The following is a 23,142-nucleotide window of genomic DNA, read 5'->3' as shown; positions in this document are numbered from 1 at the left end:
ACAATAGGGAATTTGTATGAAATGATCAACTGATCTCACAGTCTGCCTTCTAGCAGAAAAGCGTCCATATCAAAAATACTGTCAGCACAACTAAAAACCCTCTGCTGGCCCAGAATTAAGGGCCAAGTCCTGCTCCCATAGAATTTAGTAAGTGCAAAGATGTGATTTTAAATTACTTGGTGAGAAATCAGGCATATTGACAAGGCAGGCTGTATAGGAAGTTCCGTCTTGTGAAACACAGGATGGTAGTCCCCAGAACTGTCACTAACACTAAATTGACTAATAAAAGCCCAGTTGGATTCCCTTTGAAGAGGATACCACCCTGTTCACAATCATTTAATTCATGAATACAAGACAAAGTTAAATGGGCTGTTCCAACAATATTTTATTTAAGAGTATACAATATGGTAGCATTAAGATTAAAGCAAAAAAACAAGACACAACTGATTTACATAATTCCTAAAACACACCCACTAACAAGAGGAGCCAAGTATGTTGGTGACAGACGGGTAAACTTGGCGACCATCTTTCTTTAGTGCCCATACCTGAAAATACAAATATTTGTTGTTACCATGCTTGTTATTTTTATACTGAATACCAATGTTGATTTTTTGGCACCAGCTTTACTTGCATGATAATATTTAATCCAATTAACATGCAACATACAAATACATATTTCAACCTCAGTAGAAATAGCAAAAAGCAAAGGTACCTATTTAACTTTTTCCTTAATTCTCCCAGACATTAGTGATTAATTGGGGGATACTAAATAGCTCATCATTTCATGGACTTGTGACCCTATCGTCCTAATCTCTTGCCTGAACTCCACTTCTCAGGTCTGTCCTTGGTAGAGAGAGGCTGGAGCATGTTATTACCCCTTATACATTACTAGGCATGTGTAAAATGTAACCCAGTTCATGTCTCATACTGGTAACTAGGCATCTTGGTCACTAGCCAAACAGAATAGCTGCCCCATGAGTCCAGTTTTCAATTATGGCTGCCTTAAGATATTCAAATCCTGCACTTTGGTGCTGAAGTTGTCACAGAAGCAGCCATTTACACAACTGAGTGCCAATTAATGCCCAAATATGGGACTGAGAAATTTTAACACTCCTGCTTTAGAAGTCAGGACAGTTTAAAGAGAATGCTTTTAAAAAAAATCTGGGTGAATCTGTACCTAGCAAAGTAAGTGGTTAATGGATAAATGATTCAGTTAAACTAGGCACAGAGTGGGGCGGGTGCTAGGTAAGCTTCTTGATACAATTTTCAGTTAACTGCATCTCAAACCCAACCTTCAATACTCCCTAGTATTACACATCTGTACCCCCATATAAATAGGTCAGTGCCCCCCAATACTAATCAACAGCTTCTCTAGCTATTCTAATGATGGGTCTTTAGGCAAGTCCATCAGTCTGGCTCATTTGCTTGGTGGTTCTGCACTGCAAGCAAACATCTAACAAGCCAAGACAGCTAAGTTAGTTTTATTCATCTGTAACCTTGATAGGGTTTTAAAACAAATCTCAACAATGCAAGGTCAGAGTGACCTGATGCAATTTTTGGCATCTTGACATAAACACAACACTCAGGTTTTGGAGCAATGGATTTAACCCAAGTTAGTTTCTGAACCCAAGTCACTCGTGGGGCTCTGCTATCAGTGAATTTCACTTCTCTAAGCTCTCTAGAGAAAATGTCAATGTAGAGCTCCAGTTTATAACTGCTCTCACTTACACCAGGACTATCTGGACATCCTTCAGAGCCCATCCACTCAGTTAGCAAAGATTGCTGTACAATGACACAGAAAACTCCTCCCAGTAGGAACAGAATATGTGGCCAAACCCAGAAATGAGAAAGATACCTGGGTGCTCTATCAGCAAGATCTAGCAGAGATTAACATTGCCTAGCACTCATCACAAGAGCCAATGGATGGGCAATAGCATGTTCCATGTTGGGAAAGGCACAGGATACCTACTTTTGGAACTCCCATTCTCTGTTGTCCAATGGACACACCTGGCGAGTCTTAAGCCAACGAGAGATGCAGTGGAAGTGGAAAGCATGCTGAAAGAGAAGGTACAAGTTACATAGTTTCATAAGGTGCTGTTCATGAATCTCTTAATACAGAGAAATTAAAGCAATGAAAGTGTCATTATAAAAAAGGGTACACTGAGTGTTTGTAAACAAGGAGATGTGGAGAGCTGACTGAGCTCACTGATAAATGGCAAGGAAGAGGATGGCTTTGATCGGTTAAGAAAAGGAAGGGAAATATCAATGAAGTAGTAGCGAAGAGGCTGTTTCACAGCTGATGCTAAGGCAAACCATTGATTTCTGACAAAGGAGGGAGAGCAGGGTTCAGCAGCTGTTAGTACTAGCAGAGTAGAGGGCGATAGAGACATGTCTATGGAGCCAAGAGGAGGAATTTCATAGTGGACAAATATTTGAAGAACCAGAGAACATCCTGAAGGGCAGGAATGATGGAGATGAAGGTACAGGCTGAAGGAAGCATTCTGCAAGTACTCTGAACCAAATGAGGTTTGAATACAAGTGACTTGGGGAGGCCAGATAGAAAGCTCTATTACATATTTGCTGCAGATGCTGTCCTCCTTTAGCTCCTTAAAAATTAGGGTCCCACTGATCAGTCCCATTAAAGGCTCATGTTGGGAATCCCAGTTCCAACACTTAAGTAAAACAACACTAAAAGCCATGATTTTATCTTGCTTCTGTAGGCAGATAGAACTTTGTTTTTAGCCTTATTGAGGCACTATTTTGTTGTAACACGGCTCCACCACATAATAGTTTTTGTAATGTAGCCAGGTCCAAGTCTGGCAAGAGTAGTTTCTTCATGCAATCCTTTAACTGTTACTCTGGACACAGTGGCATGCCATGACACTTAGTCAAGCAAACAATGCCAAACCTCCAGGCAAAATGGCATCCTGCATGTGTTGTGACCTCACACATACAGTGTACATGTGATCACACTGTGTGCAGGATGCCATTTTGTTCTAAAAAAAATAAATGCATCCTTCATGCGTGTTCAGAAGCTGCACAGAACCGTTCTGCAGGTAAAACCAGTCCTCGGGCATGCAATGCATGCCTTGCATACATACATACACAGTATGCCCTTGCCAGGACACGAGGTGGTGGGGAAATGCTGATTTGCATGCTTGAGTCTAGAGACATGGCTGGTACCCTGTCTGAAGATCAGTGATGCCTCAGCAAAATGGGAAAATTGGAAATTAACTGGATCAAACAATTTTTAAATACAGAAACAAACCCTCTGGTCAACAAAAATTGACCCTTCACATAGGCTTGCACATCAAGAGAAATCGATGTGTTGGCATCCAACACCACTTTGTTTTCTGAGGATGGAACAACTCCCAGCTATGAGCCTGTCCCTTGAATATTCAGAGATATTCACATCTCAAAATTAAATTCCTACAATATTGCCAAGCAACAAGGTACAGAGGTATTTCTATCCTTTACCCCTTCCTTTTCTGTCTTCTTGTACACATTCCCAACCCTCATTTTTCCATTTTCTTCTTCCCTTCATCTCTCTACGTCACAGTGAGCATCCAGGGTTTGAAAATTCTTTCCTAGTAAATTACTATGAGACCATCTTAATGGATTAGCTGACTTTATTCTGATTTTGAGCAACAGAAAAGAGGGAACCTAATTTTTTCATAATAGCTGGTTACTGAAAGCAGTTTGCCTTACATTGCAGACACCCCATGCGACAGTACACTCTTCAGAGGTAGCCGATGCCTGGTTAGCTTGACATTCTATACCTGTAGAGAAAGATTAAACACATTCAGAAGTGGGATCCTTTCTACTTGTAACATCAAACAATCCTCTTTACTACAGTAAATGAGGAAAAATACCTGAGCTCTTTGTTTTGTTGGACTTATTACAAGCAAGCAGTGTTGGAAATCACTCGGTTTAAATAAGATTTTTTCCAAACTGGGGAGGGAGGAACTAATTAGTTATTAATGAAGACTTTTTTGTTCACTTTCTTAGATTTTGGGGGTAGGAGGGGGGAAATTGTGTAGGAGTACCTATATCATCTGTCACTGAAATGTGTCTGCTTGCCAAATTGTAAAGATAAATATTTCTAATTTGGTCATACCAAAAAGTCTGTTTTGCTTTTGAAGGGTTTTTATTATAGTTAATTATTGTTGTTATGGGTTATTGTATCAAAATTGTGAGGAAAGATTTAGTTAAGAGGAAGATTTGCTATACAAGATTCTCTATCTGGGACTGCCCTCTCCACCTTTTTCAAGTTATTTGGTTTGTAACGATCAGTGCTTGTGCAAATTTATTCATGTAGCATGGACCTTGGCCACATCTTTGTAGCCTTGTACCAGATGAGCACTTCCAAAGCTACATGGTACAGTGCATGTTAAATCTCTTATTCAGGTGTTATATAGAGAGGGAACCTGCAGAGACCATCGTAAAAATGCCCAAAGAACTTCTCAGGTGGCATGAAAGGAGAAGGGAGGGGAAAAAGTCAGCCCCAGATTTTCCATTCTAGGAGTTAGACCTCTCCAATTAGAGTGTAATCTGAAATAAAATAAGCAATAAGGACGAGATAAAAGTACTGCCCCTTCCCTAGAATCAATATTATATGGTTTTGATGCCAATGCTTAAAGCACCCCCCTGACAAAGGATGCTTCTGCAAAGCAATAGAAGTCAAGCCCACACTGTTATTAACAATTTTGATAGGTAACCAGGAGACAGATCTTTTTCCTACCAAGGAAGAAGTTGAATGGGCTACAGTACTTTCTGAAGTTAGTGTGTGTCTGAATACACTTCAGGGATATAGAATTTGACCCACCAAGCCATGGAGGATTTGGATGCTTTCAAGCCTAGGCATTTATTGTGGAAACTAAAAAAGATGAAGTTTTACTGCATTGATCTATTCTACTGAAGTCTGTTTTAATTGCTCTTCTCAGATTTATCATACATTTTCTTTCAGGTGTTCAGGCATTAAACAAGAAGAAGAACAGTTTTCTCATGAGGTATGAAAAGGTGAGTTAACCTTGGTTGTGAGCAACTATCCATACCAAGTTAGGCCTAGGGATTTTCAATACCATCAGGTAATCTACTACAGATTTAGGTAAGATTTCATTTGTCACACACTTTCCAGAGTCTCATCTTTTCACGAAAGTCTTAGGTTCAAAATCTAGGCCATCGCATAAGAAATTCAGAAGAGCTGAACACCTGGCTTCTTGTTGATGACCTTTCAATTTTGACACCAATGGAACTGTGTCCAAATTCTTTAGTAGCTCAAGAAGGTGGAAGGTATTCAGGAGGCTGACACAGCTTCTGTTACTTTAGAGAATTAACCCATTGGTTTGGAATTCATCATTTCAATGCCCAGACTCAGTCTTACATAGTTAGGATTGGGAAGCAAGAGCACATCCTGGGACAGGGACAGACAGCAGCAACAACTTTTCTTTGGCCAATTTGGGGTGGCAAATTTAAAACACAACATTGTAATCAAAGTCATTCTTCCTAGGAGCAGAAGGGGGAACCACAGACTTTATTCAGTCATCTATGAGCCAGTGTCCATTTCTATTAATCTTTGACCTGCTTTCCTCGTGCAGAAGAGCCTTGTCTTTGCATTCCTGCTTGATACTAATAAGTCAAGCTAGGGATAATGTAGTTGCTTGGATATCAGCTAGTCTACTTCTTGGGGACTTTTCCAGATAGTCTGTTGATGCAGTGTCTCCATAAGACCTCCTTATGTTAGGGAATCTAGCAGAATCCATCCTGAATTTTATCTTCTTAGTGGAACTGTTTAGTCTCTCAAGGTCTAAGATGGCTGATATTCCACAAGATCTTTCTCTTACTATGGATACTGAGTAGGTCTCTGAGCATCTTTCATCTCGAGAGAATGAGCTCAATCACCCGTAGTTATAGGTGGTGAGAAATTACCTTCAAAGGATGATTGTATGCAGACTTCTAGAGACTGAAAAATTAAGTGACAGTATGTGGAAGAGCCTGATGCTCCACAGAGCACAATCACCCATACCTCTCTCCAAAAATCAACTGGGACCTATGCTCTGAGAAGTAGGATATTTTGCCCTAACCCTATTTCTGCATGGAGGTAAGATGGCTCCAGGCGTACTTACTGTTTGGTCTGTACTAGCTTCCCTCAGACATTTCAGAGGTAATACCTAGACCCAGAACATGAGTCATCCCTTCCCTGCTACCTTTGCTATGGGTAAGGATTAAAAGAACTTCTGCTCCTTCCCAGACTTTGAAAAGCAAGGAGAAAATGCTTTGGTATGTCCATAGTAATGGGTATAACACATCAAGCTTCTCTCTCAACATATGCCACCTGATAATTCTGAGGCACAAAGGATTTACTTTGAATCCACTGTCCAGGGCTTAAACCAAAGTTGACACCTGCCCATGAAATTAGCTGTCATAGCTCTATGTCCATCCCCATGTCTGCCCCTCTCTCCTGCCCCAGTCCAGGGTTCCATCAACACGAACACAGTATAAACATTTATTTGATTTGTTGTAGTTTGTGGCAAACTCCTCCTTAGCGTTGAATAGGAGATATTTATCCTTGATTTTAGCCTGTTTGTCTTGTTTTGCTCACTTGACCTTGATGTCCTCTTCCTTCCTTTTTGCCATTCCAAATATTTACGGAAGAAAGAATCTATCCTACTTCTCTGGCTTGGGGTTATGATTGTTTGCTCCTGAGGAGAAGTTAGAACTTGTGGAAGGTGATTAGGATCTAGAACACTTTTGCCATTCATGGTTATCTACAAAATTGTGTCTCAGCTGGTGTTCTGGCTCAGGTTAATCTGTAAGGATGTGTAGGTTTTGAGCTCTGGTGGTCTGCATCATTCAGTATTAGAATTGGAGAGGAAGTGTAGGGGAAAGCTTCCCCAAGTGTCCTCTTTGGAATAAGATGGGTCACACAGGACACCAGATTCCCTGACAAATAAAAGTACTCACTTAAAAAAACCTGAAGTAGGACCCTGGAGCGTGTGTGTGTGTGTGTGTGTAAAAAAGGAGTTTTGGACTTATTCTGTTTATCACCAAGTATGGTCCATACTGCAGAGTCCCAAACACTTAAGAGGGCAGACCGCTTGCAGAGACATCTTTGTGGGAGCCCTGGGCTGGTGTTGGTGGATGCTAAGGCCCCCAAACGAGCCATCCAGACTGAACTCCTTCTCTGATAGGGCAAGTCTTGGCAGGCTGGAGGCAATCAGACATACTCCCATTCTTTAGGTCCCAAGGCAGCATCCTTGCAGATGGATCACCTCTTGACCTTCTGCTTCTCCACGTATCCAGTTCCGCCATGACAGACAAGGGGTTAACAAAGGGAGAGAAGGAGCTCCATTGGTGGCCTCATTCAGGGAGCGAATCCTGAAAATTCTGCCTCTGCCCTTCCCCTCCCCCCAAAGTAGGGGAGATATTTGCTGGCTGCTGCCCCAAATTAAACTATAAAAGCAGAGATTGTAGTAGATAACATTGGAGTGCTTAACTACTTCTCTCTGTTAGTGGCAGAGAATCTGAAGTGAAGGCAGAAGGGGTGTGGCAGAGACTTGGAGTCTTGTGGACAAGCAGGAGCTATTTGTAGTATTTGAAAGAAGCCCAAATGTCTTGCACTAGGGGAGTGGTCAGGATCCCACAGTAAACATGTATTTCAGCGTTTCTCCAGTAAGAGCCCCCTTTTTGTTTCCTCCACTATTCTGGCAGCCTTCAGTATGTTAACATGGAAAGAGAAACAACCTAAGATTCAATTTTCTCTCCAATAATTGCTGACAGAAAATAAGGCATGGTTCTCCTTTATTTGCAGCTATATTAATGGGCCTCCAAATTAATACTTGTTAAGGAGTGGCTACCCAGGAGACTTTTTTTCCTTTTATTATTTTAGAGTGGCTCCTTTTTGAGCAACTGTATTGTGAAAATACACACTACATGGTGTTCTCTTTCTCCTTGCAAAGTTGTCTTCTAGAATTATTCATGGCTTCAAGTACTGTACGGCACCAGAAGTCAGAGATGGAAGAAACAATCAAGTCAACTCATCACCTTACTGCTAGTGCAGATCTGTTTCCTACAAAGTTTTCTAGGGCTTCCCCAGTCCAGTTTTTAAAATTTGGCACAGGAGGGGATTCCACTATGCTCTTTGGAAGACTATTCCAGTACTTTATAAATTTCTATTGGATTTTCTCAATATTTAGCCTCATTCTTCAGCTCAATGTCATATGATCACTTCTAGATATAATCCCCATACCATATTTCTTTCCTCCATTAATGTTTACACCATCCAAATATTTGTAGACAGTTATGTTCCAGGCTTAGTCATCACATAGTCAAGCTATTCACAATTACTTTTTAGTCTTCTCAAATTAATCCCTTCATTCCCTTAAGCATTGTGTGTCTCTTCTCTGGACTTGATCCTGTTTGTATATATTTTTGTGGTTATGAGATGGCCAAAACCAATACAGTACTGCAGGTGCAGTGTCACCAGAGTTGAACAGACAGAGGCTTCTTTAATAGCTCAATGTATGCAGCCCAAGACTGCACTAGTCTTTTTTGTTAGTATATTACATTGCAAATTCATTACAGGAGGAGGCTGGTAATACTGCACATCATTCACATTGCCGGTCATTTCTTATTATATTTCAAGTTGCCTCTAAACTTTGCCAAACCTTATCTATTTGAGCTGAAATTTTACATGGCAGGTGTCTACCTCAGGGTACTTTCTCCCCCGCCCCCCCAATTTCAGCAAAAATGGTTCAGCTGTTTGAGAACAAGGCTAGAGAAAAATACATTTTGGTCATACTAAAACATTTAGAAAGTGACACACAAAATTGTTAACACACTAAGGTTGCAGAGCTAAACATTCAAAAGTTAGCCTTCATTCTAGCTTTTCCTGTCTGTGCAACCTTTAATTCAGCCCTCTGATAAAGCTTTTAATTACATGATCATGTACTCTCCCCCCCCCCCCCCCATAGGACTCCTGCCTCATTCAGTGCATAGGATAGACTTCTGGCATTTCCTAATTTTTTAGTGCTTGACTTTGCAACCTAAATGTTCTTTTAATGTAGTTTGTGTGTATAATATTTTAATATTCTGCTTCCTATTACTCATAGCTCTCTTTCAACATTCCTGCTTTCCAGGTTTTCCCTTGCCATTAAATATCTGTTTCACATACACTTGGGATTGGGGTATTACCTTGTATTTTTTAAAAAAGTCTCATTTTGGTGGTCCTGCAGATATTAATTTCAGTTTCTGAATTATTTCTGACCTCTCAGTTTACTATATGAAAAATTAAAACGCTGTTTACTTTCTTCCAGATCATTATGTTAAATAAGTACAGATCCAACACTAATCCTTACAGCACCCAGTTAGACACTTCCCCAACTTTGTATAAGTCAAGTATCATTGTTTGTTTGTAGCTCAGCCCATTTTCATGTGAGAGTGCCCCTATCCAAGCCAATATGAATTAATTTAGCAAGTAAGAAATTTGTTAAACAAACATAATTAAGTGCTTCACCAAAATCAAATTATGTCAGGTTCCCTTCAACCACTGTCTGTTATTCTACTTGCACAACCCCTCACCTGCCTCCCCAAAAAAGCAATCCACTGTGGTGCGAGTTTTTCTAACCCTGTTGCTGCTTGGTGCTTATCTTCTAGATGCAATTTTTTCCTCTTAGTATTTGGTCCATTATTTTATTAAGGCTGACATGAGACTTACCAAGATAGTAACAGCCAGGATCATTCTTTACATTCCCTCCCCCACAAAAAATTCTCCACTCTTTCCCAGTTCTCCATGATTTCTCAAAATAAATGTCAGACCTGACCAAATACTGCATGTTATGTCTTGGTATGGAAGACCATAAATAGTTTGGGGGTAGGTCAGTTGACTTAAGTCACACTAAATTCCACTGGTTTATATAAACAGAATTTATTCCATGAATTATTAAAAATTATGTTAACCTATACAATTCTTTGAAGACCAAGATTTGCTCATGTCTATATTCTAACTAGGGCCTCAAATGTTTAAATGCCCCGCAGGTTGAGTCCTTTCTAAAATCTGAGAATAAAATCTAAAAATAAGAGATTATGGATTGGGTCCTCCCATGCCTCAAACGTGAATTTTGAAGTAGGTCATGTGGAATGGCTATAGAGTTTCTGGTGACTGTGGAGGACCAGGAAGTACCAGGATGTATTACAACTGTGAACTTAAAGAAAAGAACTTCCTCCCAGTCAGGGATTTCTCTAGTTACTGCTTTATGTCCTCACTCTACTTAGACTACTTAGCTTCAAGATAAGAACATAGGAACAGCCATACTGGGTCAGACCAAAGGTCCACCTAGCCCAGTATCCTGTCTTCTGACAGTGGCCAATGCCCCAGAGGGAATGAACAGAACAGGTAATCATCAAGTGATCCATCCCCTGTCACCCATTCCCAGATTCTGGGACAGTACATATAATATATGCTTCTACAGTCTAGTCTATCCAAGGGCTTCAAAGCACTTCACAAATATGAATTAATCCTCACTTACTTCATCACAGGGTTATTCCTATTTTTTTTTAAATGAAGATACATTGAGGCACGCACAGTAAGCAACTTGCCAAAAATACACAACAAGTCTGACAGAGCCAGGAAGAAACTCCAGTTCACTCAACTCCCAATCCAGTGCATTCGACTTTTTGGCCTCTTTATAAGAACTTGTTAATAGGTACATTTTGGAATATAATCTATTAAGTAAATTTTAAATAGAATGTAGAATATTCTTTACCAAACATTATTGTAAACTTGTTTGATAGAGGATATGTGAGGCCTTGACATGTTGAGACATCAGAAACTTCACACAGATTTATTCCTAGATCTATTACCACTAGACCCAATGACATAAGTAAAACTAAGTGAAGCAGAGAGACCATGGGTGTTGTGCCCTCAGCACCCATTTTCACCCAAGGTAATCTTGCCTATTAAACTTGGGGGGAGGAGGTGTACTTTTTACTTTACAAGACTAAAGATAATGAACAAAGCAAGACCAGCCTTGGAAAACTGTTCTCACAGGGTTCACCTAGAGTATGCCAAATATTTTTTTGTCCATCTATACTAAAGCAAGAGTAGGCAGTTAGATTTTGTGCTTCTGGTAACATAATTCTGAGAATCTGTTTTTGTACCCATTTTGTAACTCTTTGCAGAATTGATACGAGTGACTGATCTGTGTGCGCATGTACACTTCATGTTAGAAATTTTTTAAACTGAACTCCAGTTTAATACTCTTAATATGGAGTAAGTGTTTTGATGTTTATTTGTAAAATTAAGCTTATCGTACAGCGTTCCCAGATAAAGCAGAACAGACATTTAAGGGTAATGTTTGTATTGTTCATTTTTTTTTTGATTGTTTGGTTTGTCTACTCTATAACAAAACAATCTACATGCCTCTGGATAGCCACCACACAATTCCAGATTATAATACCCAGCATGAGGTAGCTAATGCTATCTTCTGTGGAATGATAAAAATTGAGGTTAGTGGTCTGACTGGACTCTTGGTCTGTCAGTAATTGTATAAGTATTGTGTGTCATAATCTTCACTGGTTTAATGAAACAGTCAATCGATTTGGGTTTTCTAATTAGTTCAGTTTATACACGATTCCCACCCCTAAGTAATCTCACCTCACCTTTGGCCCCTCATCATTACTCTACCTCCCGGCACTTCTTTCCAAATCCCTGCCCAGCCAATACTGGCTCCTTTGTAGCAGTGTGATACTAATTTAATTCTTCAATTTGTCCATCTTTTAAAGTGGGGGGAAAAAAGGGAAATGCGGTGGTGAAGAAGAGAAGAGATTAGATCCTGGCCTTTAGACATAATCAAAACACAAGCTTGCAATTTTGGGCTTTGAAAAAAAAAAAAAAAACACCTCACTTCTAGAAGTGATTTTGGCTGTACATCACATCTGTGAGGGAACTGCCATGTCTGAATAGCCACAGTGCCTGCAGTTTCCCCCCCACTACATTTACTTACACAGATCCATGATATGGTTCCTGCAAATGGCACAGTTATCAACCACAATGTCCCAGGCCCAGAGAGCTACTGCATTCCACTACAAAGAGAAAGAAGAACACATTTTCTATTAAAATTACAATATCTGTCAGAGGATTCCTTCCCCCACCTCCCGTTTCACTATTCCTGAGATCCCAGCTCTTCAGAACACAGATGGGGAGATCTCCTTGAAAACCTACCACTACTCCTCTTTGGAAAAGGTAGAGTTGCTTGGGAGTAATGAGACACTCCTGAATCCACCCCAAGACCCAAGCATTTCCTGTCAACTCAGGAAACAGCAGAAATTTATTTATTACACAAGAAAATGTAAATATAAAACAGACTCCTAGTTAGGAAAGAGGCTCATTTACTTACATAAGCCAGTCACTCTTAAATACAAGTCCCTTATTTTTACTAAAACAAATGCAACCGTTCATATATTTATTCAAGAGATCTGAATCTCATATCCAGGTGGGTCTTTTGCTCCCCAAGCCACATCCTTAGCACTGATGGAATGGACAGAAACTGTGCACCTTACTGGAAGTCCAATCCAGATATCCTTGATAAAATAGAAACTACCACCATTAGCAGCAGCCCTACCAGTAAGTTACCACTGCAGAACAATGGGAACCAATTACTTGAGACAGTTTATATGCCTCCCTGCACTGAAGTCCCTTTTTTCAAACACAATGGGAGCTAGCACAAAGAACTGCAGGGCACATCTGAGGATCCAATATGTGTGACTGAATAAATGGGTTGTTGGTTTTTTTGGGGGTGGGGAGCTAAAAATCCCTTAAAAGGTGAGATCTGAGGTGTCGTCCCCCCCAGAAAGGGACTCTGACTTCCATGATCACAAAAGCCTACAAGAAGAGGCTCTGCTATGCATTTAAAGGGACAATATTTGAAAGAAAAAAAAATCAACACAGGATTGGAACTCTTAGCCAAATGATACAGAATTATAACAGACAGTGCACCCCATCCCCTTCTCTGCCCCACAAAAAGATTCAATTAGAAGACATTTCATAATTATACAGAATACCAGAACTTGGTTGCCTGACATTGTGGGTGGCAAATTAACTCTAGACTGATTATGTCACAGCAATATAAATTAGAGATTATTGTCTAACTCCCTTTCCAGTAAGTCACCGTTCTCCACAGTATATATTTTCCTGTATACAAGCATATCAAGTGATGTTTCCATCACGTCTTCCATCCTACCAACAGATGTCACCATTAGTGTTTCCTGATACTTGTCCTAAATTTCTCCTTACTTACTCATTATAGCTCTTTGTACAAATTACTTTCCCTCCCCTCTCAGTGTTTTCATGCTGCATAAACTGCAGGCCCAGATTTCTGACCACTGCTACCATTAAAGCGTTTTTCTAAACTGAGAAGTAACCACGTAAACTTGTAAAAACCTTCTTACTCAGGAGACCTGATATATCCAAGTCACAGCTATTAAATTTAGAGATAAAAATCAGGATTTTATTGCTTATTTTACTCCTGTCAGATCAGTAAAGCCAATATAGCTACAGGGGAAGGAAGAAGATGATCCAATCAACTACGCTACAGTTAGAGTGTCTTCATTTCTGGTGATGTTGTATTCATGCCCACTGGGAAAGGCTGGGTAACCAACTGGCCTGTGACTAGAAGCTCTGACTGGAGTCACGAGATCTCTGACATCATATGTTGCCAGAGGAGGTCATGTAGGACAAGCTTCACTCAGCATGAGCCAGTGCTACCCACAATCAAACTCACATATTCACACACGCTCCTAGAGTGGGATGGCCACTACTTCTGTCACTCAGTTGTCTGAGGCAGTTATGAGAGGTCCTGAGCACCCTTTTCACTTTTGCCTAGCAGAGGTCTCCTTGGGCAAACTTCTCGCTGGGTTGACAAGAGAAGCCTCATCATGCAGGGCCCGCTCCTGAGCTGCCAGCGCACCCCTGGTTCCCTGACCCTTCGTTTTGGGGTTTGAATGAAAGGAGGAAACGAGACAAGACATCCTTCCTCCTAGATGGGCCCCAGCCAGCTTTGAGGCAGAGTCCAGAGGGTGGGGAAAAGGAGCCAAAGCCACTGGCAGAGGTGCAGCAGCACTGTCCAGGGGTCCCCTGCACCACCCCAAAGACTAGATCGGGGTCAGGAAGAAGGAGCCTTCAGCCAGTCAGCAGACCCCTCCCCACCAAAGAAGGCTCCCACGTCCTGACATCACCAAATTAAGCGGCAGCGAGGCCCCATCAAGGGTGGCTCCGTGTTGGGCAAGGCCACCCTAGAGACCCCAGGCAGCCAGCAGGCAGCCGTGTCCCCCACGGTGCGTTACCTCGCACCCCCCCCAGCCAAGCCGCGCAGCATCGTCCTGAGAGTTGGCTGAGGCGAGGCGTCACCCCGCCCCCATCCATCCCCACCTGCCACCGCCCAGGCCCCTGTAAGAGAGCGAGCGCCCCCCTGACACAGCCCCACCCCGCACGCCGCTGTCACCCGGCAACAACAGCGCGGCTGATTGGCCCCTCCATCCCCCACGTACAGCCGCCCCGCCGCAGCTATTGGCCCCGAACTCCGCCAGAAACCCAGAGCCCCGCCCCCTCCTGAGTAGCGCGGAACCGGAGACCCGAGCCCTGAGGAGAACAAAGCCCGCCCCGTCCTCGTCCCGGAGTGACCTGCCCGTTCGCCCCTGTCTCCCCCTGCAGCTGTTAGGGGGACGCCCCCTAGAGACCGCACCTTCTTCACTTCGAAGCGCTTCTTGCTGGCGCTACTGTTGGCGCCGCTCGGGGTATCCACATCCATCGCCGCCGCCATTTTGAATACAGCATTCCAGGTCCCCTTCTTGCGCATGCGCAGGGGAGGGGACGGGACGGGACGGGACGGGACGAAGACTCGCGACAGCCTCCCTTTTCCCTTCCCCTCGCCCCTCCCCACACGCAAACAGGTGTGGGCGGGGGAAGGGGGATGAGAGCAATGAAGCATCACATGACACTGGTCTCTTAAAGGCGCCGGGCAGGGCGGAGCCCAGAGTCAGCCTCCCCCGCCCTGATGGCAGAGTTGCGCAACCCGATGGGGGGTTGGGCCCGGCAGCAGCCGCAGCAGCAGCGTTTAAAGGGAGACGCAAGACTTCCCTCTCGAGCGCCGGAGTGCTGCTGGGGGCCAGCCCCGCCCCGCCGGTCTGCGCGGCCCCTGTCCGCACCCTTGGCCTAAGGTGCGCGAAGCCCGGGCGCGCTGCAGGCCTCGCTCGACTCAGAGGCTCGGGCTGGAACCGGCCTGGGCTTCCTGCGGCAGAGCCGAGCCCCGCGCGCCTGCCCCGTTCCGGCCGGGTGCCGCTAGGGTCGGGCAAAGCCCGGGCCAGGCCGACCGCATACGCGAGGCTGTTTGCTGCTCTCTGCTCCGTGGCGGTAGCCCCCAGGGACCGACAGGACATTGCAGTGGGGCCGCCACAGGCAGGACTTGGCCCTGTGCCTCCCTGTACAGAAATTCAAACTTAAGTGTCTCCTTCCAAGCAAATGCACCGGACTTTCAAGGTGCTAGTTGTCAGGGCAGCAGGGGACAAGGCGGGGTGGCTGGCGCTCAGAGCTACCACGCCTGAGACTAGATTGAGTCTTGTCCAACTCCTTTTCAGTTGTGATGCCTCCACCCGTTAGTGTTGACCCGCTCCAAGGCTCATTCTGTCCATAACAAGCATTTGCAAAGCATGTTTTTCAACAGGAAAATGCCCCATGGGTGACCTGAGGCTACTGCCCACTGCCCCTGGGGCCAGGAAAACTGTTCAGTTCCTGTTCCCTTGCTAAGTGAGTGCTGGGAATGCTGAGGGAGGCAACCTGTTTAAATCCACCAGGAACGATGCATTGCACCTCATGTAGCTCAGCAATGACTTCTCCTACTGATCAAGGAGCAGTGTTTGAATGACACCCCAATCACTTCTCTTTAGCTGGGAAGATAGAAGCTAAAGAGCGGCCAGTAGTTTGTATTTATCCTATAGGACAAAAATCACATCACAGTGCTGTGTCCCAGCTTGCTGTTACGATCTGAAAGCACAAATCCTATCCTGCTGTTCCAGTATATCGTAATCGTATATGCTGTAGCATTGTGACTCTTGAAATAAATTGGATGATCCTTTAAGAAACTAAGGCTACTGGCACAGATCCATAATAAATCAGCAGTGGCTGGCAAACTGAAGACCAGGGACTGGTGTGGTACCTGGCAGTGGGGAAACATCAGGACTATGTCAGGAATGCAGAGAATGCCTTTGGATGTATACAGGTAAAGGGAGGGGAATAAATGCAACATAGCATCCTTCCTCTCCTTGTGCTGACAGCTGAGGGATATGCTTATGTAGCAAGTGTATGGATTTCAGTCACACTGGTCTTGTGGGAAGAGATAGTGAAGGATGAGTTAGGGGAGTAGGATGCAAAAAAGAGGGTCACCCTTGGTGATTTAAATAATTGCCTCTGGATAGGGTAATCCTAGTGCTGTGTACTGTTTGCCATCAGTTATTTGCCAACATGAACTCAGATCCTGCAGCCATTCCATGACCAATCTATCTTACCTCCAGCTGTTGACTGTAGGGGAAGGAAGCTCCCATTATTATGGTAAGAAAATGGTGTATAAATAATAAAATTAGGGTGGTAGCAAATACAGAAAAGGAGCAAAGCCAATCTTACCACAAAGTAAAGGCTGAATATTTTAAACAAAATTTCTAAATTATTCATTAAGATTTCAATGCCAATTTTGACTTATCTCCCATCTCTCCCCTGAATTCTTGCAACCTGTTTTCCCAATAAGAACCAGAGGCTCATCTTCCCAAATCAGGCTACTAACCTTAACCTAAGTCTGTGTATAGGCCAAGGCTAGACCATATCCTACACACTATTACCACACAAGCCTTAGTTGTCTTACATTTATGCATAGCTACTGTTTTTATTACATAAGAAAACTCAATCACTCACTTCATAGAGGGAGAGCAGATGGGATTTTATTAATATTTATAAGAATTGAGAAAGAGGTGGAAGTTATCTAAAGAGAAGAGGGGGATTATGGGATATTTAGCGGGTATACAGTGGATGGCAATGGGAATGATGCTGTGACCTATAGATGCAGGCTGAATGGCAGTACGTAGGATTCTTCAGCTTATAGGTGAAGCGTGAGTGGTGGTATGAAGGATACTTGGTCTATACCTGGAGGCTGGATGGCAATGTTATGTGGAGGGGGCACTGGTCCATGCCAGGAGAGGTGGGCAGCTGTAGAAAGTGGCAGCCTTAAGTGCAGTGTTGAAATATTAACTGAGACTGTTCTGACCTTTTTGTGTTTAAAATTCTCAGCCTTAATCTTGGACTTTTCGTTGTTGTAGGAATTTCCTTCTTTTTAATCAATCATTTAATTGTAGATAAGGTTCACTTCTGCCCAGAGACTAAATGTAGGAAATAGCAGAGCCAAAGGAACTTGTGTTTTTATTGGAAAGTTAGGATCCTTAGCTATGGAATCTCTACCAAATTAAAGGAATACTTGTGGCACCTTACAAACTAACAAATTTATTTGAGCATAAGCTTCATTAGTCTCTAAGGTGCCATAAGTACTCCTTTTCTTTTTGCGGATATAGACTTATATAGCTGCTACTCTGAAATCTACCAAATTAGACCCGTATCCTGCAGGTTGCTCTGAACAGGTGAACCCTCAGGCCAGCGTGGAGCCCCACTGAAGTCAGCTGAGGTTTGCCTGTGAAGATCCAAGGGCAGAACTGGGATCTAACTCCTTAATCATAACCTCTTATCATCACTCTCCCCCCCACCTCCCTTCAGACAGGCTCAGGCTTGTACACATTATTGTTGCAATGTAATCTTTTATTGGCAGTTAAAACTTTCTTCTAATTGTAATAATTTAATTAGTGGACAGGACCTCACAATGTGTTAGTCTTGAGTATACAATATCATAATATTAACACAACAGTTAGGTAAAAAAGATAGTTAGAACCAACATTGATTTTAAGTTGCCAGCATTGCACAAACTCTTGCCCCTTTTTCAGTCAAAAACATGAGAATGGCAAGCGTAAAGGCCAGCACTGAAAATGACAACACCTCGCTCTTATGTAACACTTTTCATCCATAGATCTCCAGGCATCTTACCAAGAAGGTCAGCGCCATTATCTACATTTTACAGTTGGGGAAACTGAGGTACAGAACAGTGATGTGACATGCCCAAGGTCACCCAGCAGATAGGTGACCCAGATATAGAGCTTAGCATAGAACCCAGGTCTTCGGAATCCCAGGCCAATGCTCTACCAACTAGGCGACATTGCCATCTCATGTCCACCATGACACCAAAGGCCCAGAGCCCTTCAGGGACTCTACAGTGGGTTTCTGCCTGGATGCAGGAAGTAGTAGGGCACGGTGAGGGTGCACAAGAATAGAGGAAGCTTTTCCTCATATACACACATGTAGTGTCCTGGAAGATATCCCCTCCAAAATTTCCTGACCAGGACTGTGGAACAACCAAAATTAAGAATATATCCTCCCCCCATTCCCTACATTCATGTCAGGTTTTAACTGAGACTCAGTGCTTGCTGGGACAGGATGTTTGGAAGTGTTTAGTCAGGTATATATAAACTTCCATTTAAAGGCAAGATCATGGTCCTATTGAACAGATTGGAGTTTTACCACTGCTTTCAATGGAACAAAGGTTGGAAAGCAAGAGGACTTGTATGTCTACAGTTAGGCACATGCATAAGTGTTTGCAGGAACAGGGCCTAAGTCTACAAGTTACAAGAAGGCTGTCAAGAAAAAAGTTGTAATAAGTGAAAAGCCTCATCTGTGTTATTAACACTAACACCTCAGATTATCCACATGGAAAATATTTACTGTCTAATTTGCTTTTCCACATTGATGCTATTCATTTATGTGCACATCATTCAGTGTGAACAGTGAAACTAGATAGTCACTTTCACTTTGTTCTCATACCACTAGCCTAATGCTGTGCTGTGTTAGGCATCACAAGGGAATCGTTCAGAGAAAAGGGGGAAAAGTTTTGAGAAATGTATTTTCCATGCATGAAAACAGCTCTATCATATTAAGTTTGCCAAATCCCTTCGTTTTACTCAACCTGAATTCAATCCTAAATCTAGTTGACAAATGTCCCTTTAAAATAACGAGCCTCAGTCTCAGTATATTAAATGAGACTCCTGCATAGCTGAGACACGAAAACATACATTAGGGTGCACGCATTGGAGGAATTTTTAAATTCATTTAAAATTACCAATACCATGGAAAACTATAACCTTCCATTCTCAGCTGATGTCATTACAGGGAGGTGGCCGCTGATGGATAAAAGTCATGCAATCAGCAGTCTTGTATGTCTGGGTTTATGATCCAGTGTCTGGCAGTGAAGGAAAAGATGTGGCAATAAAAATCTTTAACTGAATCCTGCTGTACTAAAAAGATAATTTTTAAAAAGTTCTCTTTATTAAAAGGCATTGCAATATTGAGATACTAGAGATGTGCATCATTTCTCTCAGTGCTGAATGGAATGTGTGATATATAATCTGTATATCTACATATATACATAGACAGACCCAGGATAGTACCTTTCATTTAAAGATCCCAAAGTGCTTTACAGACAAAGTGTAATTGGTGGGTTTTTTCTAACCATCCTTCACTTTGTAAAACGCTGAGAGAGCAGTAGATCAGTCTTGGTCTACTTAAAGATGATTCAACTTTACTTTCAGTTCATTTTGATGCCCCATCTAATTTCCTTCCTTCTATGAAGAAGTCCAGGCCCCTGTTTAAGGTTGTTTATTATTTTATCAGAAGAGGGAGGAAGGTGGCACTGGCTGCTGCACAAAGTAGACAGGCCGTTGCTTCATGAAGCATCAGTCCAAGAAGAAATAAAACATTGTTAGTCGAAAGTACCACTGATGCTTTTAAGATTGGATCATTTTTCAAATCACCAGGGAAATGAGGAGGAAAAGGAAAGGAGACTGCAAAGTTGAGGAGATGGGGACGCAAAAATACTGAGCAATCCAAACCCCATGGCAAGTGCCCTGAACCAAATTAGTCCCCACACCCAATTGCTAACCTCTGCCATGCCTCAACACAAGTTGACCTCCCCTGCAATTGCTGAACCCTCCCATGCCTTCTAAAACAAGACCCCAACACACTAGCCCCAAATGCTAAAACCGTCTCAACACCCGATAAAGATAAGTTCCTTCCAGCCTGACCCCCTCCTCTGCTGCTGGCAAAATGATTGCACCTTTGCACAACTACCTTGAAAAAATGTATTTTTTTCACTTTGAAAATGAGCACCTGACTAGGCTGGTTAGCAAAGGGCAACGTGTGGCACCTGGCCTTCAGCTGCTGCATCCTGTTCAAGGACCCGCAAGGAAGACCAAGGTAGGAGGCTAATGTCCTGAGGACAGAACTGAACAAGAGCGTTACACTGTGGGCATGAGAACAGAAGTGGAGGGATCTGTGTGACAGGAGGGCTCCACTTCCCGGATTTTAGATCTTTAAATCAGCGCTACCTAGAACAGACATCAACTATGTAAATAAACGGTTTCTTTGCTTTCTAAGAGTCACGTTATCTGAGCCAGTAACTATCCAATTCCCTGTCCTAACTACAGAGGCCCCACACCAGCCACAACTTCCATCCCAACCCCCCACCCTCGCTGCCCTACAATCTGGTCCATTCACAGAAATATATATCACTGCATGCCTATGGGGGAGCATGTTTCCTGAGGAACCCAAGGAGGGTGTATAAGGCAGAGGAGAGAAATCAGAGGTTGCAGCCACAGATCTGCTCAATATGACAGATCTCTTTGGGGCAGTCTGCAGACAGGATCAGTGATGCATCCTCCGTCACCACCATATCATCCTCAATGCACTGAGACTGAAGAACCTTTCTGGGATGGCATCTGATCCTGGGGGATATGATGCCTGAGGGAAAGGAGGGAATAAAGCTCCTCAGAAGAGCAGGATGAAAAGACACTACAGAATGCTCTCCCCCTTCACTGGCTCACATGGTGATGAGGGCAGGGCTGTGCACTGAGTAATACTGGAGGAGGTCAAACCGGAAGAGCTTTGTCAAGGAAAGTTTATCTTATTCCCCACTGCTTGGGACAGCTTATAAAGGAAGGGGAGGGAAGAGAGTACTTCCCTGCTGTATATAAACCCTCACTATTCCAGCTGGCTGTCTTGCTGCTGGTGACTGGGCTTGAGGAATGACTTTGATGGTGCTCTGGGGAGTGAAAGTTGGAAAGATGCCAGTGTTGGAGACCAGTTTTCACTTGATGGGTGCAAACCCAGCAGTAACAATCAGAAGGAAAGTGTCACCATTTAAGGAACATGTTTAATTTGTAAACATTAAGTGTAACATTTTGAGGGTTCCCCTCCAAATTGCACACATAATCTGTTGGTGCAGCTGAGGCCAGCTAAAGATACAGTAACTCCTCACTTAATGTTCTCCCGCTTAACAATGTTTCAAAGTTACATCGCTGCTCCATTAGGGAACGCGCTTGTTTAAAGTTGTGCAGTGCTCCCTTATAACGTTGTTTGGCTGCCTGCTCTGTCCACTGCTTGTAAGATTCTGTGAAAGAGCAGCTACTTTACAAGGGAGCATTGCACAAGCTCCTCTTCTCCGCCTCCTCTCCCTCCCAATGCTTCCCCAGCTGCCAAACAGCTGTTTTGCGGTGCTTAGGGCTTTCTGGGAGGGCAGGGGAGGAGCAGGGACACAGCGTGCTCTGGAGAGGAGGTGGAGTGGGGGTGGGAAGAGGTGGGCCTGGAATGGAGTGAGGACGGGAAGAGGTGGGCCTGGAGCATCCCCTGGCAAAGTTGGTGCCTGTTCTTCTGGGGGGAAGCTGCCGCTGCTGTTGTGCAAGATACTCCCTGGTGTCCTTGCCTGCAGTGGGCTGTGCCTGTGTGGGGTAAGCCGGGGCACCTCCCAACCACAGTACAGTACAGTATATAATGTCTTTTGTCTGCCCCCCAAAATTTCCTTGGAACCTCACCCCCCGCATTTACATTAAATCTTATGGGAAAATTGGATTTAACATTGCTTCACTTAAAGTTGCATTTTTCAGGAACATAACTACAACTTTAAGTGAGGAGTTACAGTACTAGTACCTGATTTGCAGGTACAATCTGCTATTTCGATGCCGAAGCACTGCACATTAAACCCACAAATAATAATGGGATCAAAATTGTGTCAGCAGTTATTTGCATCCACAAAACTGCTGTGTTTTTAAGCAATAAGCCAAAGGGGCTTGCCTGAAGCACTCCCAGCTTAAACCACCCCAGGGAATGAGCCATACACTCAGTGTCTCTTGCATTGGAAGGCAGAGTTCTAACCACAGGACTAAAGAGGTAGATGTAGATTCTACGGATTATGTTCCTCAATAGGTTATAGGCCACACTGTACCTCAGTCTCTGCAAATATCCTTTCTTCTTCCCATCATGCATTGTATGCAGCAGATGGGCATGTTTGCTATTCCTCCTCATGCCGCTGGGATTGCAATCCATCACAAAAAGGTGAAGAAAGAGATGGGGCCTTTTTTCCCTTAACCACACCAGCCACAAAAGCACAGGGGGGAACACAGAGAGGGGAGCAGGCTGCACCATTCTAGGGATCATTACTGATCGTCACCCCTCTTCTGTAGTGTCCCAGGTAAGGCTGCTCAGCCTTGTTGCTGATTTGAGCCAATATTACACCAGCATTAATTGTTATGTCTGTCTGTAAAGGAGTGACTGTCAGTCTCATGCCTAAAGGATCACTGGGAGCTTTCCTCCATTTCATGATAAATTGTGGGGCAACTAGGCAGCTTCCCTGCTGTTCTCAATAGAGTAGCCAAATCTCTTCATGTCTGGCCTGCCCACGCCACATACTTCAGTCTTAGACACCCCCCCTCAACAGCTCTGCCAATATAGTTCTGCTCTGACCTTTGGCATCCCTTGGATATTCCAGGCCTGGACCATTCTCATCAACAGGGCCTGCCAAATTGCAGCAAACTTGCTGATTGTGATTTTGTGATGTGGATAAAATGTTTTCTAAGAACTAGGCTTAGAATGCTGTACAGGTTTCACTTCATCCCTCACTACAGTGCTTAACCCCATTGCACCACCCTGAACTCCTCCCCCACCTAAAGATCTCA

General features: G+C 43.4%; 1 protein-coding gene across 1 annotated transcript; it reads right to left on the bottom strand.

Annotated features, from left to right (window-relative positions):
- Window positions 1–365: 365 nt before the first annotated feature.
- RBX1 (ring-box 1) lies at window positions 366–14,969 on the bottom strand. Its single transcript, XM_038382713.1, has 5 exons — window positions 14,739–14,969; window positions 12,003–12,081; window positions 3,709–3,779; window positions 1,970–2,055; window positions 366–545 (listed from the first exon to the last, which is right to left on the bottom strand). The coding sequence occupies exons 1-5, from the start codon at window positions 14,850–14,852 to the stop codon at window positions 533–535; spliced, it is 363 nt and encodes a 120-aa protein (XP_038238641.1). The 5' UTR covers window positions 14,853–14,969; the 3' UTR covers window positions 366–532.
- Window positions 14,970–23,142: the final 8,173 nt, after the last annotated feature.

The sequence above is a fragment of the Dermochelys coriacea genome, chromosome 1, assembly GCF_009764565.3.
Source record: "Dermochelys coriacea isolate rDerCor1 chromosome 1, rDerCor1.pri.v4, whole genome shotgun sequence".
Lineage (NCBI taxonomy): Eukaryota > Metazoa > Chordata > Testudines > Dermochelyidae > Dermochelys > Dermochelys coriacea.
The sequence above is the reverse complement of the archived record's forward strand: the minus strand, read 5'-3'. Positions and strand labels throughout refer to the sequence as shown.